This window comes from Exserohilum turcica, assembly GCF_000359705.1.
Source record: "Exserohilum turcica Et28A unplaced genomic scaffold SETTUscaffold_16, whole genome shotgun sequence".
NCBI classification, from domain to species: domain Eukaryota; kingdom Fungi; phylum Ascomycota; class Dothideomycetes; order Pleosporales; family Pleosporaceae; genus Exserohilum; species Exserohilum turcicum.
The window spans coordinates 323,498-350,461 of NW_007359981.1; the positions used below are offsets into that span (position 1 = coordinate 323,498).

The 26,964-nt window shown below is 52.5% G+C and overlaps 10 protein-coding genes across 10 annotated transcripts; 6 read left to right on the forward strand and 4 right to left on the reverse strand.

The window, feature by feature from the left end:
• Positions 1-388: 388 nt before the first annotated feature.
• On the forward strand, positions 389-1,327 carry SETTUDRAFT_27586 (uncharacterized protein; the record flags this gene model as incomplete). Its single annotated transcript, XM_008025862.1, has 1 exon — positions 389-1,327. One exon carries the CDS (start codon positions 389-391, stop codon positions 1,325-1,327), a length of 939 nt encoding a protein of 312 aa, XP_008024053.1.
• Positions 1,328-2,427: 1,100 nt separating this feature from the next.
• SETTUDRAFT_38804 (uncharacterized protein) lies at positions 2,428-2,781 on the forward strand (the record flags this gene model as incomplete). The annotated part of the gene is made up of 1 exon (XM_008025898.1): positions 2,428-2,781. One exon carries the CDS (start codon positions 2,428-2,430, stop codon positions 2,779-2,781), a length of 354 nt encoding a protein of 117 aa, XP_008024089.1.
• Positions 2,782-5,455: 2,674 nt separating this feature from the next.
• Positions 5,456-5,996, reverse strand: SETTUDRAFT_27588 (uncharacterized protein; the record flags this gene model as incomplete). Its single annotated transcript, XM_008025863.1, has 2 exons — positions 5,456-5,652; positions 5,714-5,996. 2 exons carry the CDS (start codon positions 5,994-5,996, stop codon positions 5,456-5,458), a joined length of 480 nt encoding a protein of 159 aa, XP_008024054.1.
• Positions 5,997-10,936: 4,940 nt separating this feature from the next.
• SETTUDRAFT_168550 (uncharacterized protein) lies at positions 10,937-11,462 on the forward strand. Its single transcript, XM_008026010.1, has one exon. It carries the CDS (start codon positions 11,279-11,281, stop codon positions 11,435-11,437), a length of 159 nt encoding a protein of 52 aa, XP_008024201.1. The 5' UTR covers positions 10,937-11,278; the 3' UTR covers positions 11,438-11,462.
• A 145-nt stretch (positions 11,463-11,607) lies between these two features.
• Positions 11,608-12,494, reverse strand: SETTUDRAFT_168551 (uncharacterized protein). The gene has a single exon (XM_008026011.1). The coding sequence runs from the start codon at positions 12,378-12,380 to the stop codon at positions 12,030-12,032; it is 351 nt and encodes a 116-aa protein (XP_008024202.1). The 5' UTR covers positions 12,381-12,494; the 3' UTR covers positions 11,608-12,029.
• Positions 12,495-12,906: 412 nt separating this feature from the next.
• Positions 12,907-13,788, forward strand: SETTUDRAFT_168552 (uncharacterized protein). The gene is made up of 3 exons (XM_008026012.1): positions 12,907-13,021; positions 13,080-13,135; positions 13,198-13,788. Exon 3 carries the CDS (start codon positions 13,224-13,226, stop codon positions 13,557-13,559), a length of 336 nt encoding a protein of 111 aa, XP_008024203.1. The 5' UTR covers positions 12,907-13,021; positions 13,080-13,135; positions 13,198-13,223; the 3' UTR covers positions 13,560-13,788.
• Positions 13,789-14,714: 926 nt separating this feature from the next.
• On the reverse strand, positions 14,715-15,315 carry SETTUDRAFT_168554 (uncharacterized protein). The gene has a single exon (XM_008026013.1). It carries the CDS (start codon positions 15,051-15,053, stop codon positions 14,883-14,885), a length of 171 nt encoding a protein of 56 aa, XP_008024204.1. The 5' UTR covers positions 15,054-15,315; the 3' UTR covers positions 14,715-14,882.
• A 1,108-nt stretch (positions 15,316-16,423) lies between these two features.
• Positions 16,424-17,507, forward strand: SETTUDRAFT_168555 (uncharacterized protein). Its single transcript, XM_008026014.1, has 3 exons — positions 16,424-16,692; positions 16,751-16,896; positions 16,956-17,507. Exons 1-3 carry the CDS (start codon positions 16,642-16,644, stop codon positions 17,206-17,208), a joined length of 450 nt encoding a protein of 149 aa, XP_008024205.1. The 5' UTR covers positions 16,424-16,641; the 3' UTR covers positions 17,209-17,507.
• A 164-nt stretch (positions 17,508-17,671) lies between these two features.
• Positions 17,672-19,063, reverse strand: SETTUDRAFT_108172 (uncharacterized protein; the record flags this gene model as incomplete). Its single annotated transcript, XM_008026015.1, has 1 exon — positions 17,672-19,063. The coding sequence occupies one exon, from the start codon at positions 19,061-19,063 to the stop codon at positions 17,672-17,674; it is 1,392 nt and encodes a 463-aa protein (XP_008024206.1).
• A 4,440-nt stretch (positions 19,064-23,503) lies between these two features.
• On the forward strand, positions 23,504-26,613 carry SETTUDRAFT_129846 (uncharacterized protein). The gene has a single exon (XM_008026016.1). It carries the CDS (start codon positions 23,783-23,785, stop codon positions 26,507-26,509), a length of 2,727 nt encoding a protein of 908 aa, XP_008024207.1. The 5' UTR covers positions 23,504-23,782; the 3' UTR covers positions 26,510-26,613.
• The last annotated feature ends 351 nt before the right edge of the window (positions 26,614-26,964 follow it).

Below are 26,964 nucleotides of genomic sequence, written 5' to 3' on the forward strand. Positions count from 1 at the left end.
TCCCCTCGCTTGTTTCTCTTTGTTGGAATATATGGGATATATAGTCTGAGCTACCTAATACATATGCTGTTACAGGGTCTAGAAAGGCCTCAGGTGGGCGTGCCCTGAATGATCTCATTCAACCCTCGACCAGTGCACTTTCCTGTCACGGCAAGCGCGCCAATAAGGTGAGGAGCATTACACGCATATTGACACTCGCCTTGACCTCTGCTTGGCGGGTTTGCCAGTGGAAACCGCATGTGATTGACCCAGCTTCACCTCCACCTTGCACCGATGAAGGTTTTGGCCGACACCGCATTCATTTTGGACCTTGACGCGCGCTTATATTTCTAGAGTGGCAACTTGTCGCTTTGCTGGTTGCGTCCATCTACTTACTGCTACTACTTGCATGGCCCAAGGCGGTCGCGCAAGCAGTGCCATGCCTCTACTCCCTGGCACGAGAGCGTCCAACGAGCGCCTCGTCTTTGTGAAGAACGTGCCCAGCTATGTGCCCGAGGATCAGATTGCCGAATTATTCGCCCCGTACAAGCCGCTCAGCATAAAGAACATCTACAAAGGAAGCAGCATCACGACAATTGTGGTTGGGTTTGGCTCGCGGAGCGATGCAGTGCGCGCTCAGCGCAACACGGACGGGAAGTCGCTGGGCAGCGCAGTGATCAAGGTGGAGATGTATGAGCAGCGAAGGTCACTTCGGTACATAAAAGGTCAAGAGCAGGCCAACCTTGCATCGAGCGCTGGGGAGGAAGAGGGGCCCGAGCAGCACGAGGAAGAAGACAAGGAGGAGGAAGAAGAGGAAGAGGAAGAAGCCCAGGAAGAAGCTCGCCCATACTTCCCGCCTCTCGAACCCGTTCGGATCAAGACACCCAATGCAATCCCGCGAGGTATCACTTGGGCGCGCATTGCAGGCACTCAGTTTGCTCAAGGAGCTATCAGCACACCAGCCAACCTCAAAGCCGACGATGCGCAGACACCCTCTTCAACGCCCATCAGAACACCGCAAACGCCAGTAGATATGCCAATCAAGCCCTTCAACCCAAAAGATCAAGCACCAGACTCGCCCTCGCCGGCACCCATGTCTCTCGGCGACGCCACACCCGACGCCATCTTCGTACCGCCTACCCTCGACGCGCTTAGCAACGCAGATGGCGAGAGCGAAGCAGAATACGGACTCAGGCGGTGGACAGAGATCCTGGGCTGGGCACAGAACAATACTGGCGATAATACGTATGCCACGCACGCTCCCGCCGAGCCTTTTGGCACAACGGCGCGTATCCAGTACCGGCATAGCCGAGACTGTGCTTTTTGCAGAAAGAGAGAGAGACGATGACCATGTGAAAAAGATGCTGGTAATAGGGTTTGGGCGGAGTTGGGCGGGGGGGTAATGGTTAGAAGAGTGCATGGGACGAATACATGGGGGGAGGGTTTCTTTTCTTTTCTTTTTTGGCTTACTTACTTACCTACTTGGTGGATACGGTCGTCCTTCTCTCGGCGTTATGGGCATTGCAGACATTGTTGGGAGGAGGGGGGGAGGGAGTGGGGTTAGATGCTACACTACACTGTATTAGTCTTTTTTTAGGATAATGTCTAAGTAAGTAGTCCAAGAAGAATCCGGAACTTTATTAGCGTTGTCTCAGAGAATAAGGCACGGGGTCGTCAAAGTGAAGGGGGGGGGGGAAGGCTGGAGGTAGTGGAGAGAGAGAGAGAAGGCTGGGGGATTTCGTTATCTAAGTATGTCTATGGCTGCCACAGATAGCGACGCTAACAAAAGCATGTTTAATCAATTCTGCTTCGTTCGGCTACCGCGCGGCTCTTGAAGCACATCGAGGAGCCTTTTTTTACGCCACTGGATCTTCGGGGGCGGCACACACGCAGAACGTGAACGTGAGATGGAAGAGGCAATACCAAGTTCCCGCCATGTTGCGAAGACGCACATGGTTTGGGGGGGTGGCGCGTCACCCAATCATGTCACATGGGCTGTCTTTCTTTGATCAAGGATGGCTGTCTTATCCCCGCCCCCCCCCCGCTATTTGCTTTGAGCACCAGACCTTTTATTTTCTTTGCACAGCCTCGTTTCTCGCCACCATTTGTCGTCGACTCGGCCAGCCGTTGCTTTGCTCCTAGGTGTAGATAAGCCCTGGTCTGCTGCTCCCCCTCCGACCCCACCACACCACACCACACCACACCCCAGCCACGGACAAAGAAAAAAAAGGAGTCCCTGCATAATACTTACACACGTCCTGCAGCTATCCTTGATTACCTTGTTCTTCTATTTTTCCCTTTTCCTTTTCTGTAACCACAGAACCACGAACCACGAACCACGAACCACAAACTACAGACGAACAGCCTGGACTGCACTGCACTGCAACTGGGAACCTCCGCAAACCAACCCAAACCAAACCACTCAGGCGCTCACCAACCCAACCAATCATGCCGCGCTTCTTCCTCAAGCGCATCTTCACCGACCACCTCTTCCGCAGAGACGCAGCACCAACACCAGATGTAAGCGACAATATCCAGCGCTCGCGCCGTGTGCTGGTGCGCCCCTCGACCACAAATCTATACGACCAGTCGGCGCTGCTCGACGCCCAGCTGCACGCCGATGAGCTGCGCGCCCTGCGAGACGTCGATAGCGTTGCTGGCACTAGCGATGTGCATGGCGCTGAGCAGCATCCGGTTCTAGAGGAAACGAAACGCGAAAATGCTGGGCTGGGCCTGGGGCATAGGCACAGGCAGACGCGTGTGAGGAGGCGGTTGAGTAAGAGACATCGGATGCCTGTTTAAAGAAAAAAAAAGACGTGTGTGGATGGTGCATGGATGTATCTATGTATGTATGTATGTTGGTGTGCCCTCTCTCTGGCTATGGTGTAATTAGACAGCTGACTATGACGATGCAGTGGCGTTTATTTTATTTCAATTTTTATTTTCCTGGGATTGCGCGGCCATGGTAATAGGCCGTTGCATGTGAACAAGAGGAAGAGGGGGGCGCAAGCCTGGTAGTTTCGTCTTTTGGCTGCACGGCATAAGCCCCAGTTGAGCCTTTCGGAGCGAGTGAGGGGAGGGGGGAGCTTGCTTGAGCGCAATCACACCTGTGGCTGACGGACAAGCCCTGCTGCTGCTGCCGCTGCTGCCGCCGCCGCCGCGCAGAGCTGCCGAGAAAGCCTGTTGGTGCTGACGGACTTTTTCTTGGGCGGCTCAATTCTCCTTCGCGGCTCATCTTTCAACGCCGCCGCAACGGCAGAGCCGCATGTGTATGCACGGGAAGGCGAATCCGGCCGCCGCGCGCTTTTTCCCTATGTGTGTTATGTTGTGTTGTGTGTAGCCCGGCCGGCCGGTCCCATTTTGGGTTCTCACGATAGACTTTCTTTTTTTTGGGGGGGGGGATGAGAAGGGGGAGGAAGGGGGCTATGATAGTACATAATCTTTATCATCATCATCATCATCATTTCACGCCGCTCAATTCCTTGTAAAACACACAGATTGGTTCGTCCGTTCGTGTTTGTGCGTCTGTAGGCAGGAAAAGTCAAATGGCAATAACAAGTCCCGAACACGATCAAAAAAATTACTTATCAATAAAAGGAAAAGAAATCGGTAGCTTACTGTGTCTACTGTAGTATTCCTTTCTGCCCTCCAGAGAACAAGTTACCCCGCCGGTTTTTTCTTTTTTCTTTTTTCTTTCTTCATTTATTTATCTATTTATCTATTTATTAGGCCTACTTACGTACAACACATGACACACTTTTGAAATGAAACCCAAAAAAAACCTCCTTTCCTAACACATATCATTGTATTGCCCTAATATGTATTATTATCCTTGCACACAGCACAGCCTTCCAACTTTCCCACCTACGTAATATTCCCTCAAGCCATCTTTGTTCTTTGTTTATTCCTTCCCCTAAAAAACCATGCCCTTTCGGCTACTTAGCTCACCACCATGACCACTAACCGGCAAAAGAAACGATCAAGTCTACTTACAACTCTTACATATATACATTCCCGAACCCGCCCCGCCGCGCCTTGGCTAGCCCGCCAAAATCTCACATCACATCCCATCAACAACCAATCCGTGTACGCGCTTCCTTTTTTGTTTTCACCCGGTATCCGAGTCGTTTGGCGAGGGGAATAGACTATGTGGCCGTGGGGGGAGCAAAGGTCCCGACTCCCCGAAGTCTGACCTTTTTTTTTACTTGCCCAAATAAGGAAAGTGGTGTCATGATGTGTAGTATGGAAGTACTTGATATTTGTGCACGTGTATAGTATGTACTGTGGGGCTGTGGGTATGCAGTGTGTGTGTGTGTGTGCGCATGTGGGTGTAGATCAGATCAGATCAGCTTACATTACGAACGGGTTGGATAAATCTCGAGTCAGACTGCTGAGTGTTTTTTCTTACTCTGACAACGGTCCTGTGCAGTTTTTTTCTTTTTTTCCTCTCTTTCGAGTTTGGACATTTTGGGGGGGGGGCTTTTTTTTTGCGGGGCCCATATAAGTGCGTTGGTATCGAGGATGCGGTGAAGGAATCTATAATGGGAATGTGCTAGAGTATGCTCGTGTGTGGATGTGTGAGTGGGAATCTGTGCTGCTGACGATAAAGGCTAGTCGTACGCGTATATGTGTATATATTCGGAATTATGCACTCGGCTTTTGATTGTTCTCTGATTATCCTGGAATGCTTGAGTCACAAGGTATGCTGTCGTGGCGAGTCTGGTAGTATGATTTTTTTTTCACTCGACTTCTTTGATACGAGCCGTTTAGTAGTGGCGATACTACGAATACGAATACGAATGAGGTGCTAGACTACGGTTGTATGTGCATACACGGAAATTATGCTGCTGACTTTGGTTCTTCTGTAAGATATAGAGGCTCGTGGTGATAGCTCACAAACTACTGCAAGTGGCAATAGTAGTAGTAGCAGCAGTAGTATTCGCCAAGGCGCGCCTCTCTGATCCTCAAGATGCTAGACATCATGCATGTGCATATGCATGTAATAGTCCATTCTACAACGTCATCTACCACCTACGTCTATTTCTCTATACCATCAAAACCAGTCGTAGAGACCAAACAAACTTCACTAATCCGCTATATACAGGCACCAAAACCAGAGTTACAAATGCGCAAAGCTCCGCAGGACTTTGCAATCATGGATTTTTGTCTTAAGATTATGGCAACTACACAGGGCTCCAGGAGACTAATGATGTGATAGCAAAAGATTTGGTAAAAAAAAAAAAGTGTGACGCGCATGTTTCATCTGGGTCTTCAATTTCTACGAAGAAACAGAGAAGAGCGAGAGAGAAAGAAAAAAAATCATACATATATATATATATGTATGTACATCGGGTTCCGGCCGGAAAGAGGATCTCCTTCTGCCCAGAGAAGAGAGAAAAAGTTGATCCAGCAGCCGCCGCCACCCGCCCGATTTAGCCATGTACAGGGTGTTGTTCTTGTGGTTGGGGGATCGCGATTAAAAGTTACAGGGAAACTTGTTTTCGTCATCCAGACGGCACTCGATGGGGATGGGTGTGGTCAAGTTGGCGTAGATGGTTCCCGAACCATGGCATGCGCCGTCGGCGCCGGTTTTGAGGTAGAGCTTTGCAGACCCGGATGCGTCGCTCGGGCCAGTCTTTGTGTCCCAGTAGCGTTGCTTGATCTCCAAGACGGCTATGTTGGTTTGGTTAGCATTTGGGTTTCCTCGGAAGAGAACAATTTGCACGCGACTTACAATCGTCTGTGTAGTTGTAGCTCATGTACGGGTAAGTGCAGCCCTCGGCGAACACCGGTGGGTTCACTCTGTATCCGTTGGCCGTGCATGATACGTTCGTTCTCGAGGAGCCATCCGGCGGCGTGAACCAAATTTGCAGATTTTCGCTGTAGCTGCTCATTACAGTACGTGATCGGGTGAAGGTCACGTCCCATTTGCCATGGGCAGATGCTTGGCTCGAGCCAGCCGGGACGGCGCCGGCGATCGCAGCAGCGAGAGCGAAAAGAGGAATCGTGAACCGCATCTTGTCGAGTGGGTTGTGATTGTCCGGTCGACGATTAGATGGTGGTTAAGAAGCAAATTGGCGGATGGGCGGGATGTCATCACTAAGTACTGCACCCTCCTTTTTGTACGCGCCATCTGAGTTGTCCTAATTTCTCTTGTCAGCATAGACGGGGACGATCTTGCATAGTTCGTTTACCTTGACCCTTACCCGGTTCTATAGTCGGCGCGACTACTGGACGTGCACTTTGGCCTTGTAATATCCAGACATGGGCATATTTGCATGGTACAACCGCTTGGTCGGGTAGTAGTTTTTCACTATCCATAAAAAATATGTAACCAGTGTCTCACGGGAGACGGTATAAAAATCGCAATAGCGGTCAATTAGTAGGGTTTAAAGTTGCTTGTCAGATGGTAAGCCGTTCTGCCAAGTGCCGAGATCTACACTGGGCGGATGACTTTCGGGCGGGTGGGGGTATAGCGAGGGTCGGGACGGGTGCGTAGATGCCGTTGGAATGATACGAGCTCATCACGACCCTGATGGTGGTGATGCGTACTCGATGAACTAGTACTGGTAACTATCCATGATTCAGGATTGCTATATTATACTTTCGAGTTAAGCTCGAGCTTGGGAAATACCTCTCTGGCTGTTCCGCATAGCCGTCCCGGTGTCGTCCGAGTTCCATTTAGCTATATACCGCACCTACTTATACTCCCAAGGGGGCGCGTCCACCCTTTTCCGCCAGCGGGTGAGCCTTCGCTAGGGCTGGTCGCGATAGTTGTACTATTGTGTGCTTGAGTTTCCACATGAATCAACTGAGATTAGATCAATTCGCCCTTAGGAGACGCTAATCTCAAAATTATGGGTTTCTTAGTCGCAATCAACATTACATTTACCGGATACGATCATCATCAGCAGAGGCCGTGGTTGAATACCCCAAGCTGTATGTGTTTGTGGGTGACGGTGCTGTATCCATGGGTAGCGGCCGGTATGGGCATATCGAAGAAGGCGTTCGGGGGGGGGGGGCTGGATAGGGCGTACCGTCGATGAGCGAGGTGTCGACATGTTACGATTGGCCATGGTTTTGTGCGACACGACGCACTATCATTCTTCTGGTAGGCTCCATTCGTATTGCTGGGCTAGCAGATGTGCGATGAGCACCGAGACTTTGTGGGAGAGTGCTCATTCGCAGGAGGAACTCAGGAGCAATCGACGTTGCGCTAAACTGGATGACTAAGAACGTAGATCGATCTCGAGCACTGCCCTCACCTCGGTTCTGCATCCGGTGCTGGGACGAAGCATCGCGTGGTACGTGGACGTTAAATGATGATGCCTCGTGGTATTTCCTTGGCCCCAAGCAGTCTCTTGCCCCGTCTATTGGTCTTCTTGCCTCGCCATCACGTTTTGCACCCCCCGATTGGCTCCTCCTTCTCGCTTATTGAACGTGGCACAGCGCCTGACACCTTGTGAACCTCGCCTGAGCTGGCTCGAGGCCCGAAATCTGGTTTTTGATGCGTCACACGGCGACCTTGTGCGGTTACCGAGCCGTATGTGCTCATGCCGTTGATGCTATAGGCCCCGCACTTCCTGCCATACTACCTAGGGCCAGAGTCAGCTTTACGGGGGTTACCCTTCACATATGTACGCTTTGGACAGAGGCTGCGTCGAGGAAATACTGCCGAGCGTGGAGAAAAGCAAGGCGACCCGTACCAGGCGCACACAACGGCCAAATATTGCTTGATTGGGTCGGCACGCGAATTGCTTCATTCTTTTCTCGCGCCCATCTCCTTTTGTTCACGATGTGCTGGTGGGGCTGCAGATGGGAGATACCCCGCCATACCTATCGCTGCTACATACGAACACCCTGGCGCTCGACCTGTTCAGATCTGCTGTCGCATCCCGCAGCGGTACTTCTTCGGGAAATCATGATTCATAGAGAAGGGTCCCCTGTGAACAAACAGCCAGCGTCCATCCCGCGTATCATGTGTTGCATGTACTCGACGACGTGGAGAGGGGGCTGCAATTAACAGTGCAGCATCTCCAACAAGCAAAGCTGATATTGCGGCAAGATACCCCGCAAGAGGCCGTATGCCATAGCACAAGACCACGCCACTAGTTTCTACTGGCATTCTATTTCAACTCGTTTGGATGCAACGACGTACTTGACTTGGCAGCTCATTCCCACGGCTGTCTACAAGGCAACGGCGGAGATCGGCACGTCGTCTGGCTTCAACGGGGAACCGTCCCAGAACCCAAGACGCATACTTATCCAGGGCTTTGCCCCTGTCGGAGCAGTATCCGCATCCGTTGTTGCTGGCCCATCCATTACATCAGGACCGTCGATGGAATACCTCTGTTCCGCAAAAGCACGAGTAGCTAGGCCGCCGTCCCCGGTCCCCAGCGCCACTCTTTGCCGACGAACTCGTGGCTAGCACGTCTCTGATCTGATAACTACAATACTTTGGTGCAAGCGTCATCATCATGCCTGTGGCCGGTTTCTCGCTTAGGAATGTTCGATATGCGAGCTAATGACGCACGTCGCTGCACCCACGATTGTGTCCCAGAGCGGACCTTGTTCCGGGCTAATGACTCCGTCGTGTGCATTGGACGAGGCGGAGGTTCTCGCCTCCTCTTTGTTGTCGTCTCTGTTCCTCTCTCTCTCCCTCTCTCTCTCCTCGCTTACTGTTATTCCTCATGGCCAGGGTTAGAGAAAGAGAGAGAGAAAAAGCCGTTGGGGAGGGGCTTGCTGGGCGCTTCTCAACACAACACAGAGGGTTTCGTCTAGCGCTGGGCCGCCATGTCGGCGGGCATTCTGACCATGCCGGCGCGCTGACAACGTCTTTCGCCCGCTGTCGTGCAATGGGCTAGCCTCACACTTTCCATGTTGCCTTTGTTTCGTGCCTCCCCACTTGGCTGATCTAAGGGTATTACGCTTACCATGCATGTGGTATCGGTCCTTCTGTCACTGTCTCGTCACCGCTCATTCGATCAATCGTCGTCCCGGCTAGCAGGCGCTGCCACCCAGTAGTCGGGGAGATGGGTTTTTGTGCTATTACAGCCTGTTACACCAATTGGATCGGCGCGGCGCCCTAACGCCCTTTGTTGATATGTAACTTTCCCCCCTAGCCATGCTGCTGCTGCTGCTGCTAATTGTCAAGGCTGGGTGGCGCTGGGTGCGTATGTAGTTTATCTAATGCAATGCACACGGCTTGAAAAAGCAGATGCCTGCGCTAAAGCACCTTCGGGGCTCTATACGCCTTTGGTGCTATGTTTTGCCCTACACCTAGGCTCTCCATCAATGACACACACGCCCACTGCGTACCGAGCTCAGCCTCTTTCTTATATGTATGCATCCAAGACGAGCAGTGATTGCCGCGTCCCGAGACGGAGGCCTTCAACGGAGGCTGATCCGTACCCCTCCCTTTCTTTCTGTCTTTCTCTCTCCCTGCGTCATAGAGGGGAAGGAGGGGGCGGGGGGGGGAGAGGGAGGCTGCTTTATATGCTTGCGTCTGTATGGCGTCGCTGGTGCTGCTGCTGCGCCCTGTTTCTTAGGGCGAGAGACGACGACGACGACACATGGCAGCCTTCTACGTTTGACAGCCCGCCCCGAAAAAAATCCCGTTGTACCGTTGTTCTTCCGGATCAGCACATTGTTGTGCCGGCCACTTCAGTGACCCAAGACTGTTTTGGCTGCTACATTCATGCAATGTGTGTGTGTGTGTGTGTGTGTTTTCCATGCGCATCCGTCAAAAGTGGACAACACACATTGTCCACACCAATACGCCCCCGAGCAATTTTTTTTTCCTTACTCCCTTTTCTTCCACACCCCCGCCCCTCCTTTTCCATTAATTGCCCTCTTTCTGCTTCTGATGACTGCCGCTCGCCGTCATCGGTCTGACAAGCCACTTGGTGTACCCCTTGGCCCAAAAAGACGCGTGGAATCAGCCAGACCATGAACTTGTGCCCTGATCCCTCCTCGTTCGTGCATATGCGGCTAGACCTTGGTTGCATGGCAGGAGTTTCCCGTGCTCTCGCACCCCCTCGAGCGAGAGAGAGAGGGAGGGAGGGAGAGCGTCTTCTCCCAGCGGTGCATGGTGCCCGCAAGTCCTTTCTCCGTGGGTGCAAAAAAAAGCCAAGGACCAGAAAAAAAGAGGCAGGGCTTTTCAGCCTGAGATGCCCGCCACTTTTATTCGTCACTCTACTCCTCCCCTCCTGGAGCCGACTGCCCGCAAAACATGGGGCTTTTGGTTTGCCTCACAGAATCATCAAGTGTCAGTCTTCTTGCCACACTAGATACCACTGCGGTAATGACAAGAGTCTTCTTGAACCGCTAACAGGGTGTGTCAGTGGGGGTAGGGGAGAGAAGGGGAAAGAAAAAGAGAGAGACAGACAGAGAGGCACTGTATGCTTTCTTTTTCCACAACGGCCTTGCCTAAACGAACCGTCTGTAGTGCTCAAGCTGTCATCTCTCTCTGTCTCTCTCTCTCTCTCTCGGTATATGTCTGGTTTCCCTCCCCTCGTCCCCCCTCCCCTCATCATGTGCCAGCCAACCATCTCCCTCATGGAGCGGGGGACCTGCAACCAAGCTGGCCAGGCCGATTTGACCCACCGTGAAAGCGGCACCCGCCAATCCGCCAATACGCAGCTTAGTCGTCCCCATGCACCGAAGGGCGCCGGCGACCGCTGACACCGACCCACACAAGCACAGCACTTGCTCGTCTCGGGACCAAAATTGCGTGCGACGTCCCTCCCTAGCTACTCCGCCGCCCATGTACCCGCGCCATACCCAGCATTGCTTTGCCCTCACATGACGAAAAGTGTGTGCGGAGTGCCGTGTAGCAAATTTCAACGTCAAGTCATGGCCAGCGACAACTTGACGTCGCTGGGCAGCCCGCAAAACCCGCCCATTGACGCCTGTCAACACATGGAAATCACCGCGTCAGACATGGCCCAACAAGGCAGCTTGATCAACGCATCAATTGTCTGCGCACCTACTTTGCAAAAGCTACCTTGTGGTCGCAGCAGAGGCCGCAGCTCTCATGTTTGTTGTGATGGCTGGTGTGGCTCCGTGCGCGACGCGAGGCCCTCCCACCCCCCTTTGGTCGGATGACAGCACAACAGCACCTCACCTTTTGCACCATCTGGTATAGACTCACTTTACTTGCAGATGGACCGTCGACGCCCGCTTTTCCTTCAATGAAAAACAACCACAGCTGTACGGTTCAATCTATTCGCTGCCAAAGCAATTGGTTCGGCAATGTGGACTTCTTGCCTCTTTCGACAGAGAGGCAGGCCTGCTCGACATGATTGACCAAAGCCATGCTGCATCATATCGCCACCGCATGGACTCCAACACAGCCAGCCCTCACGCCTTGGATAACCTCTTTTGTGGGCTCACCGGTAAGAAGGGTTGGAATCATGAAGCTCTCGCCATAGGCCAGGGACAAGGCACTCCATGCTGATTATGCGTGGAAAGACAGGCGAGCCAACGCCGACGCCTTCGTAAAAGCTATGACAGATGGTGACATGAATGTCAGGGATATAGCCTCCTCTCTAATCAACCACATACCGCTCGCCACGTCAGAGGATCTCCGATGGGGCAGGCTTTGGCCGGTTCTAGTGTATGCCCGGGGGGGTCCAGGTGATTGCCTTGATATGCGATGCGGGCTAGGTTCCGCATAAACTTCACGCCATCCTGTTATCAGAGTGCGGCATGCCTGTCAGCGTGCAGCACCTAGTTAGTCAACATTGGGCCGGCCACGGGAAACGCCAGCCGTTGAGTGGAGATGGGGATCAGCTGAATGGAGGACCCAGTCCATGCAAGGCAATATGCATGCGGAGGTTGCTAGCGTCCTATTCGAGTGGCAATCATGGATTACCGGACGTAATGTCTAACATGTAGTACTGCAGCAACATGAGATAAGGTGACTGGCCGAGAGCAGCTTGGGTCCGTCGTGTAGACACCGGCAGTCGCTGGCTGGTGACGCGAGGCGAATGCCCTTCTCAATTGGACATGAGACGCGATAGACGTCCATCGGTGAAAGCTGAGTGATGCTACACAGATTGATTAGCTTGGCCACAGACGAAAATTTCGGGGTCCAAGATGAAGCGTAACGAGCCGGCAACCGCCCGAAAGCCCGCGAGCACAACTCGTGCTAGACATCCGGGAGGGCAAATAACACCCAATCGAGAGCGCCGAAGAGACATACGCTCCAAACGTTGGTCAATGCATCTGGTAACGGGCTGACCGTGGCTCGTAACGGAGAAGGGGTGCCCAGAACTCTCCAGGTTGCGTTGTGTGCTTTCCTCGTTTGGCGTCCGCTGTTGGGTACCTCGGCGGACGCCATTGGCCAATCGCTTGCCACTCCTGGCAAAGAATCTCTCAAGCGGAGTGTGACTCGGCATGAACCAAGCAGCACGTGATCATAGCTCGGTTCACAAATGCTCCATCCCATATGGCATGAGAGGCCCGGAAGGCTCCAAAAACGACATACCACAACATCCTGGAGCGCCAGCTAAGACATTTCGACAAGGAATATGAGGGATTTTCGCACCAGGGACTCAGGGTTACGTGGTTCATGAAGCCACGACGCGTTGATCCCCTAGCATATGTGATAACTCTCTGCAGCTGGAAACGCCGGCACGGCCTAGGGTATCATTGCAGCCCGTCTCCGCATTGTTTTAGCGTCAGAATAAACGGCATCCGTGAATCGTAGCGATGTCGTTGGACGCGGCTAGGTGGGGTGCTACCACGTCGACGAAAGGATAGGCCATGGCAGCAATCTGTGGTCTGACAACGAAACAGTCTCGGATGCCAGGTGTGGCCAACGGCGTCGGCGAGAGGTATCCGTCTCGAAGGATAAATAGTGGTATGCTGCTGCTCTCAGTTTGACTCCACGCTCAACTCACCAGCATCTTCCAGTCATTGACGACAATCCCTGAACATCTTCCACCTTTTGCAACATTGAGCTCAACAAGCGACCTACCTCTAGGCCCTAGACCGTGTCCACTATTGCCCAAGGACATCTATCATCCAACCGTTCCGTGTATGTGTGTGACCTCGATGGCTGGACGTCCAAGAGCCCCTGAGCTGACCGTTTCCAGATACGCAGTCGCCGGGCCCTATCAAAAAGGTCCAGCGTTTGAACAAGGAGTAATACGTACGCATCAGAAGACTGTCGTCCAAGCAGTTGGATACCAAGGCTAATATATTAAGCTCCAGCCGACACAACTCTTCAAGTCTGAAACATGTGCTTCTACGACCAGCACCGCTTTGCCTGTGGCGATTGGAAGTGGGGCCACTTCCGACAGCACTGCTCCAAGGAGTACCGGATCGGCGAGACGTGCGGCATGAAACTCATCATGCAAACGGTTCCCACTGGCACATACTGCAAGCTGTGCGAGAAGATCAGCACCAAGATGCGCCGCAGAGCCGCTGAGGTGGACCGTGTAGGCCGATGGCAACGTGAACCTCACAAATTCGCAGCCTCCATTGAGAAGTCCTTGGAGATGATTCGCGGGCTGGACGGAGAGATTTGTGAGCTAACCAACGAGCGCAACCGCAGACTGCAAGCGATTCACTGAACTCGGAGGCAACATGGCGCAGGATTCTGGGGTTTCGTTTCATCTAAGGCGCCTTGGTATCTTCTTTCAGATTGAGTCCACTTAATTTTTCGGTTCGGGGAGCGATGTGACGCAGGAAGACCTGCTATTGACGAAGGGTGGAAGGCCGGGCGCTACCTCTTACAGTCGCTTCTTTTCTCTTAGCGAGCCCTCTTGGGATTGAACGATGCAATGAACATTTTATTTCTTCCTCCTATCATTGGTTGCTTGCATGCTCAGTCGTTGTGAACGTAGCCGCTGTGCCGTGGATTGGGGGCTGAAGCTATCCAATCCGCGAATGTCGCGTAGCCGCGAATAGAAGTGGAGAGTCGAATGCGCACGGCCCAGTGGCCAGCGGCAGCGTCGTCTCAGGGTGTCTGAGAGGTTCGTGATACGAAGTCGAGGTAGACACAGGAGAGGACTGGAGTAAGGGAAGCGATGACGTCGAGGTACGGAGAGTGGAGGAGCGGACGTTGAGGAAGATGTTTTGTCGGGGGGTAGTGGGCGGTGGGGTAAATTCGAAGCTCCAAGAGCACGTGATGACGCTAGGGTTAATGCGGAATGGCGTGGACGGGTAAAGCCGAAGAAAGGGCCGGGCCCCAGCTCTTATCCCCAAATTGCTGCCAGATGGCTCACCACCTCGACATCACTTTGTGTGCTTTGAGAATCTCCTGCTGAGGCCGGACTGTACCTTGTCGATTCCGGTTCTCATCCGCTCTCCCAATTGCGATATGGCTGCCGCAAGGTCTGACTCGGCAGCCAACTCACCCCCCCACCGCCCTCCGTTGTCTCTTTCGAAGTGAGTCTTTGCGTCATGAGTTGTTGAAAGGCATACGCGGAAGAAGGCGGGACGCACCGGGCGGAAAGAAGCAAGGGATAGTTTTGGCTTGTGTTGAGGGGTCCTTGGTCCAACAAGACTTTATTCCCGCTGGAGGTCGACTACGTTGTCTGTGTCATGTCGCATCCGTCGTCCATGTCGCATGTCATCGTCCTTTTTTGTTCGCTGGTATGGGGGTGGGCAGTGCTGGTGAGAGTGAGTGAGGTTCTGAGAGTACCATATCAGTCAGAAGAGCTAGGAAGAGAGTCAAAAATGTTGACTTACGTGGCGAACGCTGAGTGGCCTGAAAGGCGGTCGATCGCCTCCCGCACGTCGTTCGGAGCTACGTAAACCAAAGGCTCCATAGACCATCTAGCCACCTGGGCAGCCGTCGTACGGTCTCGAGTGTCGTCTAGTCGGCTCGCTTTGACCAGGAAATGGTTCTTTCGCGGCGCGGAAGAGGGGGGTTGAAGAGGCTACGGGGTACCCTAGCTTTTTGAGGATCTTGTAATGGTAGCCTTACCGCGGCGACTAGGTTTAAGCGCTTGTGGTATACTGCGGCTTGTGGCTCGTGTACCGTTGCTTTTGGCTGGATGGAGAGACGCAGCTAGGTGGATGCGTGAGGCGATACCACGGTCGTAGGGCCAATAAGTCGACATGACGTGTTGTCCGCAGGCCTTGGAGACATGGTTCCCTACATGATCCACGATGGAATGGTCGTATACAGGCCGTAGGTGGCATGTATTGGGCTACAATCAGTATCGTTGTGCTTAGCCGGAACACATGTAAAGCACGAGAGGCACCAATGAGGATGCAGAGGAGCGCATTTGGACGAGCTGGGCATCATGCCCAGTGCCGTCCTCATTTCGCTCTACCTCAGATGCGGGCGACTATCCAAGCCAGCGATACGTACTGTTTGGCGCTCACCAATGGAGCCCGTTTGTTTGCGACTACGAGCATTGCGCATGATGGCTTTACCCTTTCGGGTGAATGTTGCCTCCCATAGCGCTCCCGCAAATTATCTGCATGTCGGGACGGACGCAAAATCTGACCCGCACCAATCCACGCTATACAACGCACACAGTCTGTACAATGCATCGAGCCTCGCCCTGGTTCAGTTGGATATTGCCCCTGACGTCTTTACAGCATGCTTTGGGGCAGCATGAACAGGATGAGAAGACGTGGATGCATGAACCAAGACTAGGCGGACGTGTCTGGCGATAAAGCACGTTGTAGGCTTGTCTGAATGCATCCTGAGCCTATGCAGACCTTGTAGGACATGCGATTGTGGTACACAGCTCGCCAAGGGTCAGGCCAATCAGAGGCCAGAGCAGGCATTTCGCCTCGACTGCAAGCCGCCGACTTCGCCCAACAAAAAAACGACAATGCTCACGGCTTACAGGGGCGCTAAAGCCCATGCATCGTCTTTAATCTCTCAGTTGTGCCCGACGTAGCAAAGGTTGTCGTGGCACATGGCAGTGGCGCCGAATACGCCATACTCGATGAACCACATAGCGTGCTGACCGTGGGACACTACCAGCGGTTCGCCTCGCAACTCGTGTCTAGGATGGCCTTGCTACCCAATGCGGTTTCCGGTTGCTTGGGCAGTCTGGACATGGCCATCTACGAGCACCTGTTTGGCGGTTGGAGAAGATGTCGGGGCTACCAGTGCCGCGACTAATGAGAGGCATTGCATCTCTTGCCAACTCATTCTGCTTTCAAGAACATTGATTGCATGATCATCCTCCCAGCATAGGATGTCATGAACCGGCGAGATATGGAAAGTCTGTATGGTCTAATTCCATTTCATCCACGGCACGATAGCAATTTGCCTAAGATTGGTCGAGATACAGGGGGGGAAACCCATCATGTCGTCGGCCATGACGCGGGTCTTTCAGGGGTGTGTAGTCAGGGCTGTGTAGGCTCAAGACCTACACAGGGGCCACGGATAACGTGACGAGGCTGAGCACCAAGCAATGTCTCCTCCATGTATGCACAGGAATAGTTGAGGCGCGCACGGGCGGAGAGGCGGCTCTTCACGCCAAGACATCGGATGTTTCTGGCGCCGATCATCACAACCTGACGACGCAGCGCCCGTACCAGACGACGTGCAGAGCAGCACGCCTTGTTTAGGTGCCTGCGCCTTCACGCTACCGCATCCCACCCAAACCTTCGAGTCCCTGCTTCCACCCGTCTGCATCCAGCCGCACCCCTTTGGTCCCTGCCGTACACATCAGCTTCATCACAATGGGTGTCTGCGCGTCGTGCCTGGGAGGGCAGCGGACTTCGGATATAGACGTGAGTCCTCGCGCAGACGCTGTTCGAATGGCCGAGTAGCTGACATGGGCTTGCGCAGCATTCGGATTCCTCGCATCTGCTGGGAGACCAGTACCAGCCCAACTACGGCACCGCTAGCAGCACTCACCATCTGCCCCAGCCGGACCCCGAGGAGCTTCGCCGCCAGCGCGAGAACCTCGAGCGCATCTGCGCGGAAACAAATGAGTAAGCCTCGGGTTCCTGTCCAGCCTTACGGTACTCGCTCTAACGCCCATCCCCTGCAGGCAGCTGATTCCAGTCTCGCAACCCAACGCCCTCCCTGAAGTTGCCGAGCAGCCCTCCAAGAACGACGAGTATGCCCACCTCTTCAACGAGCGCTTCAAGTCTGTCAGACACAACCGCCCGGCTTCGACTGGCGATAACGACGACGACGAAACAGCCTGGCTCGAAAATGCCGTAGGCAACCAGGGAGAAGACGAGCTGGACCAGATCAAGCCAGCCAATGGCAAACTGACGATACAGTTTGGCCAACGATAAACACACGACAACACAATAGTCAACGACGCGCTTGTCTCTGGTTTTATAGACAGAGACCTTTTGCTCTTTTCCAGTACTTGTTCTGTTCAGTATCGTATGACCTCCTATTCCGGATACCCATAATACTTCCCTTTTGCTTGCTTCTTCTGTGCAAGGGCCGTTGGCCTTACTACTCACATATTTCGTTTGTGTTACATAGCATAGCGATTTTCATATCATTCTACAGCATCTTTTATGCATTTGTCAGATGTGTATTACAATGGCACACAGCCATCAACCGCATAATGCAAGCCTATCGTACAAGACCCAACTCTACACGCCCTACTGTGGTTGAATTTACCAAATGATCTAGGGAGGAAGACCCACAGAGACATGACCAGGAGAAAATCTCAGGATGCTACAGCTGAAACAGGTCCATCACCTATGTACCAGACGCCAAGATACCACCCTACGTTGACTTGGCTTATTGTCCGGACGGAAGCGGCCGCGACATGGAGCGCGCATCATTTCCAGCCAACTCCTTCAACATACGATCTGCATGCTCGGCCATCAAGTCCCTCAGTTCATCCATGTACGCGCCATCGATCTTGTCAAGACGCAGATTCAACCCAGTCCGCAGCATCTGCTGCATAGCTGGATCCAGCTTTCTGTACGTCTTTTTTCCCCATAGCAACGCAGCACTCTCCATGGCATGAAGCAAAGCCTTATTTTCATCCTCATCTATGAGAATGCCGTTCTGGTATTTCCTCGCTTCTTGCTCGACGCAAGCTCGGACAGTGAACGAGCATGCATCATTCTCAGCCACTCCAAGCCCTTTGATCTTGGACAGCTTTTCCGGAAGCTTGGCCTGGATGTTCCCGTAAATCTCTTCGGCGGAGGGCCGAGGCTGGCCGCCACGCTGCACAATCGCGGGAATGTGGGCAACGGGGTTGGAGAGGACGGGCTCCCGCCGACCTAGTAACGGTTCGTTGTAGCCTTGGATCGCTTGCTGGTATAAGATGTCGTTGCGTAGATGTTCGGGTGGTGTATAGTGGGCAGTAATCTGGTGATCAAACGTCTCTGCTGTTGCTGTTGTCGGCGAAGGTTCTTCACACACTGGAGCCGCGTTCAATCTCCGAGCTGCGCGTGTGGACGGCGGTGTTCTGAGGGCCGTCGCTAAGGCGCTTTCCGCGAAGGAGAGGTTCATCCGCCGGAACTTGCTGCGTGTCGGTGATGCATCATCTGGTTCGAATTCATCTCCAGACGACTCTTCCACGTCGCTGTCTTCGACGCGAGGCTTCTTCATTGCGCGCTTCTTGGCTTTTGTCGACTTCGACGCAGGTGGCGCTGGATCTATCTCCATCTGAACGATGTTCTGCTCTTGATTGGACCCTGGGATCTTCTTCTCCAGGTTCCTGGCACTGAGCAGACTCGGCACTGGCTTCGTTCTCGCTTTCCTGCCGCCACTGCTAGTTGCAAGGGTACCGCTGGGCGTGGGCATATTGCCATGAACCAGTCCTTTGCCTTCGCGCTCCCGCCTCTGATAGCACGGCTGGCACACCTGGAACGTACAGCCTGGACAGCGGCGCATGGTGTTCATGTTACGCTTGTCGCACTCGGTACACTTTGCCGTGTGCACGGTGACTTTTGCATACAGTGACTCGTCTACGGTGCACGGATTCAGCGCTGCGTTTCCGGGCGTGCGCGGTGTGCGCAGTGGAAACGGGCTGGGCGTGGGCTTTGGAGTACTGAGAAGTAGGGTGCGCTGGCGGCGGCTGGAGCCTGCGGGTACGGGCGTCAGACGCACGTCCGGAGCGCTGTGGTGAGGGCCTGGTGTTACGGTAGGATCATTCTTGTCGTTTGCTGGAGCCAGCATGGGTGGTGTGGCGCCTCGGTCGGACATGTTGCTCAAGCACTTTGGTATAGAGACTGAGTTGGCTTGGGTTGACTGTTGTGCTAGAGAGCGATATCGATGAGGGGGGTAGACAGTGAGAAATGGATCCAACTGACACCTATAGATCCGAGTATCTGCTTGCAGCGGTGAAGAGCTCGGATAGTATTGTCGAGAGCAATCAACAATACGGGGACAGCTGGTGAAGAGTTGTTGTGCAGTGAAGAGACCAGAACGCTATTTGACTTTGGCCGTTTGCACTCTTGCAGCACCGAGCCAGAGCGTGAGCTGTACTGGAAACCTGATTACAGAGGAGAAAGTCATATGTTTGGATTATATGCATCAGACCCCAACACGTACTTGAAGAGAGCAAGTGGTTTGTACAGTCACATGTACGACAAGGTCAGGTTAGTAAAGACAAACGGGCCTGGCATTTCTGTCACTGTGAGAAGGCGCTTCTTGCGTTGGCCAGTCTGCAGGGCGTTTCTTGCTAGCATCATAGTGCAGTCAAGTCCTTTGCTGGATCTCGACCTCGAGATATTGCCCTTCACAGCAACGAGGTGAGCCGCATATGTTGCTCTCTAGGTGTGCAAAGTCCGAGGATAGCAGCAAAATGTCAAAAGGCCGATACAACATATGCGGAATTCCGGGTAGAACTGGTGCTGGGTATCGGATCGCAGAGTTGCTCATCCTGGTTCTTGGGATATATTCGAGTTTCAGATCAGCGTGCAGCCGTGATCAGCAGCACTGGATGAGCAGGGACGTCAGACTACCCGTCCTTTTCCATGCGAACAAGCGGGGCTGTGGGTCTGGGAGAGTCCGCGCCGCAACGACAAGAGGTTTTGGGTATAGCTCTTCTGGGCGACAGACACGGGCTGTTTGACGGGCCCTAGGGCCTGGCATAGCCTAGTTCCCTCTCTTTAGCAGGGCAGCCAGCTTTTTCGATACCAGTGAGAGGTCGTAGGGCATTGACAAATGCATACGCTCTGGGAGAAGTCGATCAAAGGGCGTCATGATCCCTGCATGGTGGAAAGGTGTGGTGAATCGAGTCAAGGAGAGAGAGCAGGGTCGTCGTGCAACCGTGAACAAAGACATGATCCCAGCAACCGAGTATCCCAAGGACAAGAGAATCGGCATAGAGCGCTGGGTGCATGCCGATTGGCGAGCGTTTGTTTCTGCGGCGTATTGCGTGTAAAACATGTCCTGGTACGCGGTACGCTCGCTCCATGCGGATCATGGCGCTAACCTGCATGGACGCGCAATGACCCAGGACGCGCAATGACCCACCCTACCAAACTCAACACCTACACAAAATACCTCATAACTCCACTAATATAGACCTAATTCAGGAAGCGATTAAAGAAATTGAATCGCGCGAACTAGGCGCATCTTTCAGCTATCGCCAAGTTGCAAAAAGGTTTAGCATTAGCTATCGTACGCTCGCTCGAAGACACTAAGGCAAAACTCAGCCTCGCGCGCTCGCCCACCTCTCTATCCACCCACAACGCGAAAAGGAGCTTGTACAGTACATCAAATCCCTTACTAAGAGGCGTATACCACCTTCGCGTCTAATAACACGCCATTTTGCGTCATCTTTGCTTAGTAGAGACGTTTTAGAACGCTAGGTTTCTAGGTTCCTCTGCAGGAACTCCTCTTATCTTATCTCTCACTAGCAGAGTCCTATAGACTAGAAGCGTCACAAGGCTGATTCAGCAACTAAGTATAGGTTGTACTTTGAGCTGTTACACAATAAGATAAAGGAGTACAATATACAGCCCTCTTACATCTTCAATATAGATAAAAAGGGCTTCTTACTTAGAATCCTTAGAAGGTCTAAAAGGATCTTTATGTTAAGAGTATAGATCAAGTGGAAGTAATATAAGACTTCTGGTGTTGATCTTCTTGTTGGTTGGTTTTTGCAGATAGAGTGACAGGGTGCAAACGAGGATAGTAACGTGCAAGTAGAATAACTCTCTATATTATACTTGTACTTAAAACTTAAGTTAAACACATTAAGCTATAAGGGCTTAATGCCTATGCTATATACTAAAGGAATGACCTATGTTCCATATTGTCCTACATGTATTATGTTGTCCCATGCGTGGTACTTCGTAGGACATCGTGGGATCTGTGGGACACACGTGACTTGTCTCATGGTGGCGTTCTGCTAAGACCGTGGGACGCGGGGCGCTTATGCGTCATTGGTCTATATGCTCTTGTTATTTCGTGAGGCCTTGACATGGGCTTCTTCCTTTCTTCTTTCTTTATCTTTGTGCTGTTCCCTTCCTTAGGTTCGTAACACTTTAGTAAGAGGCAATATGAAAGAGGAGGAGTTGTTTCAAGCCTACAAGATGGCTCTAGAGAGTGGATTACAGTCCTAGCCTGTATCTGCTTAGATGGTACACCTCTTTCTCTATCTCTCATCTTTTAGTCAGATGCTGGAGCTCTAAAATCAGCCTAGGTAGAGGCTATTAATCCAAACAAGCACTTAGTCTTTGTTACCTCATCGCCCTCTAGATAGTCTAACAATGATATAGGCCTAGCTTGGCTTAAAGAGGTCTTTAAAAGAGAGACTGCACGCTACGCTCGAACTAGGTACCAGTTACTCATTGTTAATGGCCACTTATCTCATGTAACCATAGATTTTCTAGATTATTGCAACAGCTATAGGATTCTAGTTGCTGTATATCCTCCTCATTCAACCTATAGGCTTCAGCCTCTTGACGTTGGGATGTTTGGGCCTCTAGCGTCAGCCTACTCAAAGGAGTTGTCAAACTTCCTCTATTAGAGCTATAGAATCCTTCCTCTAGCAAAAGGAGACTTCTTTAAGCTCTTTTAGAGGGCTTGGGATACAGCTTTTAGAAAGGAGACTATTATAAGCTCCTTTAAGGCAACTAGCATTAACCCACTAAATGCTAAGGTTATTCTCCAAAAGTTCTAACAAGAGGCCTCTAGTTTAGATAAAAGCTCTTCTTCTGTCCTTAGTGGAGATGATTGGCTCAAAATTAAGTCTATTATACGCCAGGAGGTGAAGGATTTCAATAATAAGGAGGTAAAAAAGCTTCGCCGAAGCCTCCATCACCTCTCAGCTCAAAATAGTATACTTAAAGGAGAAAACTAGGGCTTAAGGGAGGCTCTAAAGGTCAAAAAGAGACACCAAAAGAAGAGCTACACGCTTCAACTCAATAGGCCTGAGGAGTACCATAGAGGAGCTGTCTTTTGGTCTCCTAAGAAGGTTCGCCAAGCCAAGGAGAATAAGATAGAACGACAACAAGAACAACAGCAATTACAACTCTAGAAAGCTAAGAGATCTAAGTTAAGGAGACAAGCTCAATTGTACAAGCTTTAAATAGCCCAAGAGAAGCGTGTTGAGAGAGAGAGGCTCAAGGAGGTGAGAGAGAAGGAGAGAGCCGCCAAGGTGGCTCAAAAGGAGGCTCGAAAGGCAGCCCGGGAGGCTGAAAAAGCTATACAATTATCCCAAAGGGGTAAGCGCAAAGCCTCACAAGGCTCCTCTCAAAAGCAGAAGCGTCAGAAACGTGTTATTGTTGATTCATCTTATGTACAAGCTGAGGTGGCTGCACTAGCCGTCCCAACTTAGACCACCCGCCACGGCCGTACTACTAAGCTACTAAGTAGATACAAGTAGCCTATCATGATTGCAATGCTATAATTACTACAACACCATAAAATCTCGTGATAATAGCGACTGTGGGTGGCTGTACAGCCTCATCTTTTGCAATAGGTTTTTTGGTGGGGTGGGTCATTGCGCGTCCTGGGTCATTGCGCGTCCATGCAGGTTAACCACATCTGTCGCACGTAACCCTACCCCGGCCTGACCACCCCTCGAGACACATCTTCATCTTGATACTCACGATGAGTCGCACCACCACATCCTTGGCTTCAATTTCTCGCTGTACTTCCTTTGCGCGCTGACAGCTGTGTCGGCAAACTTTACATGGACCGGCTCCACCAGCCGTAGGACAGGCATCCAGTCTACTCTTTGCCATGCTCGGCGCTTCTCACCGGTCTTTCTTATACGCATATACGACCAGGGTGTGTGTACTGGCTGCAACAGAGCATGCGACCCACCAACGCCCCCGACAAGCACCATGATTGACGCAATAATGGCCAGGCTGTGGCAGCGGTGAGTCAGCTTGACGGTGCAGTGCTTGGTTCAGCAGCGCTGGTGCCCTCATTCGCCACACCACCTAATCTCGTAAAGGGGCGTCGCAGCCTCTTCACTGGACCACGACTGCGGCCTGGTGCGCGGGAATTACTGGATTATACGCTGCGTACCCGTAGTAAGATGACGCCGTCGGAAAAGAGTTTATCGCGATTTGCGTTGTAGATCAAAGCGCTGCTGGCTGGCTGCTCGGTATAAGTCGCAGCATGGCACGCCCTCGACGGCCACCAACTCGAGCGGAAAAAAATTCTCCTTTTGCATCCAGCTCATCTGCTAATATACCCTCTCTTTGTGGCTGCCTGCGCCGGCTGTCAGCAAGCGCATTACGGCCTTGTGGCGGTGCTGCAGACTTACAGCCGCATCAGAAGGCTCGGTAACGCTATTCCTTCTTTGCCTGCCAACACTACATTCCTAAGGCTCCAACCTCTACTTAACAGTAACATCATCGCCGTCTCAGCCTCGCCACTACTGGCCTGGCCGTGTACGACCGATATCTCAATAGGACCACTGCAACCGCCATCATGGACCACGACATGTCTCCGCCCCCATCCTACGCCGCCATGTCGCTCTTGAGCTACATGAACGCTCCCATGGTGGGCTTCTACTACTTAGGAGCATGCTTCTTCAGCATTTGCGTTCTACACAAACCGCGAGTAGTACCACAGAAGAGGCGGAGAAGCATCATGGCCTTTATGGTTACAATACTCATGACATTCATCACAGAGGTCCTCTACTACATCGGTCGGGCGATACGCGAGAGAAATTACACAGCGCCGCAATTCTTGGTGATACGGGGCCTGGGCTCGATACTCGTCTGGGGCCCGCTGTCATGCATCTTGTGGTCAAGCAAGTCGCTGCGTTGGCATGCATACTTTGGCGCATTCGTTCTGCAGTTTGCCTTTGAGACGACAATTTGTTTGATCATGGCTTCTGTTGCGTCGGAAGATGGACATGTCCATCTGCCCATGGTTGTTGGCTACATCAGAGCACTTGCTTCGCTGCTCTTGGTGGTGGATGCATTTGTTGTCCTTGTCACCAAACAGACTGAAGTGAGCATCGACGAAGAGTGCCAATCGCTGCTGGGAAAGAAAAAAAGTGGAGGTGGAGGTGGAGGTGGAGGCGGATCGGCTGCTTCATTCAGCCCCATGGGATATGGCGCCATCCCCCCAGGTGATTTCAGCGATTTTGAGGACTTCGACAGCGACTTCGGCGACGACGACGATAACGACGAACTGAAGGCACAACAAGCGAAGCGCCTCGAAGAGCACGGTGGCTGGTTCGGCTATCTGAAAGGCTTCGCCGTCTTCCTGCCGTATCTATTTCCAAAGGACGACTGGAAAGTCATGGCCGTTCTCGGCGTGCGGCTCATTCATATGCTGCAAGAGCGGGCTCTCAACCTACTTACGCCTCGACAACTCGGTATCATCACGACCAAACTACAGCATGCCTATGACACACAGAGTGGTGAGATGCCGTGGAAAGACATCGGGCTATGGGTGTTGTTTTCATGGATCAACAGTTATGGCGGAGTTGGCATCTTAGATGGCATCGCAAATCTCGTCATCTCCAACTCTGCGTATCAACGCATTACGCTGCTGGCCTACAAGCACGTCATGGGTCTTTCCATGGATTTCCACACTTCGAAGGACTCGGGCGAGGTACTGAAGGCCGTTGAGCAGGCGTCCTCGTTGAACATGTTGATCGAAATGGTGCTCTTCGATGTTGCGCCCATCTTCCTGGATCTCTTTGTTGCCATGTACTATGTCACGCACCTGTTCGATGCGTACATGGCCTTCATCATTCTCTTCATGGGCGCCACATACATGGCTATTGGATTTTACTTTACGTCACTCTCGCAGCCCAAGCGAAGAGACTATGTGGAGAAACAACGAAGCGAACACTCGACAGTCAACGAGACGGTACACAACTGGCAGACGGTCGCTTACTTCAACCGCATGTCGTATGAGTACAAGCGCTATGCGGAGAACATTATGAACACCATCTCGTCGCAATACCAGTACTACTTTAGATCCTATGGCGGGCATGCTGCACAGGATATTGTGACAACCTTTGGATTCGCCGGCGCTTGTGTCTTCGGCATGGCACAGATTGTTACAGGGCAAAAGCCAGTTGGCAACCTGGTGACTCTGGTCATGTACTGGAGTACGATGACTGCGCCACTTTACGTTCTCTCGTACAGCTACCGACAAATCATGGCCTCTCTGATTGACGCGGAGCGCCTGCTCCAGCTGCTGAACACCTCGCCCTCTGTCCCCGACCGGGAGGACGCCGAGGACCTCGTTGTTCACACTGGGGAGGTGGAGTTCAAGGACGTTGAATTCCACTATGATCCGCGCAAGCCCATCATCAAGAAGGTCAATCTCAAAGCTTCGGGCGGTCAGACCATTGCCTTTGTGGGTGAAACGGGCGGCGGAAAATCCACCATGCTCAAACTTCTTTTCCGCTTCTACGATGTAACCAGCGGCTCCATCGTGATTGACGGACAAGACCTGCGCTCCGTGACGCTAGCCAGTCTGCGCGAGGCCCTCGGCGTCGTTCCTCAAGACCCTGTCCTCTTCAACCAAAGCATACGGCAGAACCTCCGCTATGCCAAACTCCACGCCACTGACGCCGAAATCGAAGATGCCTGCCGCGCCGCCGCGATCCACGACGACATTGTCAGCTTTCCAGATGGCTACGACTCCAAGGTGGGCGAACGCGGGGTACGGCTGTCGGGTGGACAACTACAACGCATAGCCATTGCCCGCGTGCTCCTCAAGAACCCCAAGATTGTTCTGCTGGATGAAGCAACGTCGGCGATTGACTCTTCCATCGAGGCACTCATCCAGCAAGCCTTCAGCAAACTAAGCCAGGGCCGCACAACGTTTGTGATTGCGCATAGACTGAGCACGATTGCAGATGCAGACCAGATCTTGGTTGTGGAAAAGGGCGAGATCATCGAGAGAGGTAGACACCAGGAGCTACTGAGGAATGAAGGGGGAAAGTATGCGGAGCTGTGGAACAAGCAGACGGCGGGGCATTTGGCAAAGATGCCAGCGGTGGAGGATTCGGAAGACGATTCTGGGGATGAGTCGGGCGATGAGCATGAGGAGGAATCTGGGGATGAGTATGGCGAAGAGGATTTGTTGATCAGAGACGAGGAAGCCCAGGGGCGAGATCAAGGGACAAGTTCTGGCAGAAAGCCTGGCAACGCGGGAGGTGGCAAGGGTGTACGGCGTAAACGATGAGGGGGGAGAGAGGGGTGTATAGGGGCGGAGGGCCTAATTCCTAGGAGCCCGTTTCGTCGTCTGGGCTTGTAACAACATAATATCACGAACACAATCAACACAGTACGATTCAGCCTGACTGTAGTCAATCCACGAGACCTTGCGGGTAATCAGCTCCGTAAGACGATGATGGAGTTTACTCAGAGGCCACGCGTAAGTAACATTTTTCGTCCGCCGCTATTGCCGCAACATCTAGGCATCCATTTTACACCCACGACCTCGCATACATGCAGCACCCAACAAGGAAACGGATTTCGTCCTCGGAACACAACTTCGCAAGCCGGCTCCAATGAGGTCTGCCTTGTGGCGCAGCAGTCGGCAAGACGTTGTGCCGACTGGAGTCGCTGTCCGCGTCGCCACGCATCTGATTGGCCGATAGCGACACCTCCGCTGAAACAGGAACTGTGTGGGCTGCC

Excerpts from the sequence above, each read along its gene's own strand:
- SETTUDRAFT_168550 (XM_008026010.1), top strand. The coding sequence starts at position 11,279 with ATGATTGACCAAAGCCATGCTGCATCATATCGCCACCGCATGGACTCC.
- SETTUDRAFT_168552 (XM_008026012.1), top strand. The coding sequence starts at position 13,224 with ATGTGCTTCTACGACCAGCACCGCTTTGCCTGTGGCGATTGGAAGTGG.
- SETTUDRAFT_168554 (XM_008026013.1), bottom strand. The coding sequence starts at position 15,053 with ATGTCGACTTATTGGCCCTACGACCGTGGTATCGCCTCACGCATCCAC.
- SETTUDRAFT_129846 (XM_008026016.1), top strand. The coding sequence starts at position 23,783 with ATGGACCACGACATGTCTCCGCCCCCATCCTACGCCGCCATGTCGCTC.
- SETTUDRAFT_168551 (XM_008026011.1), bottom strand. The coding sequence starts at position 12,380 with ATGCCGAGTCACACTCCGCTTGAGAGATTCTTTGCCAGGAGTGGCAAG.
- SETTUDRAFT_168555 (XM_008026014.1), top strand. The coding sequence starts at position 16,642 with ATGGGTGTCTGCGCGTCGTGCCTGGGAGGGCAGCGGACTTCGGATATA. Across the intron at positions 16,693-16,750 it reads AGCGGACTTCGGATATAGAC|CATTCGGATTCCTCGCATCT; the intron begins GTGAGTCCTCGC and ends GGGCTTGCGCAG. Across the intron at positions 16,897-16,955 it reads ATCTGCGCGGAAACAAATGA|GCAGCTGATTCCAGTCTCGC; the intron begins GTAAGCCTCGGG and ends CATCCCCTGCAG.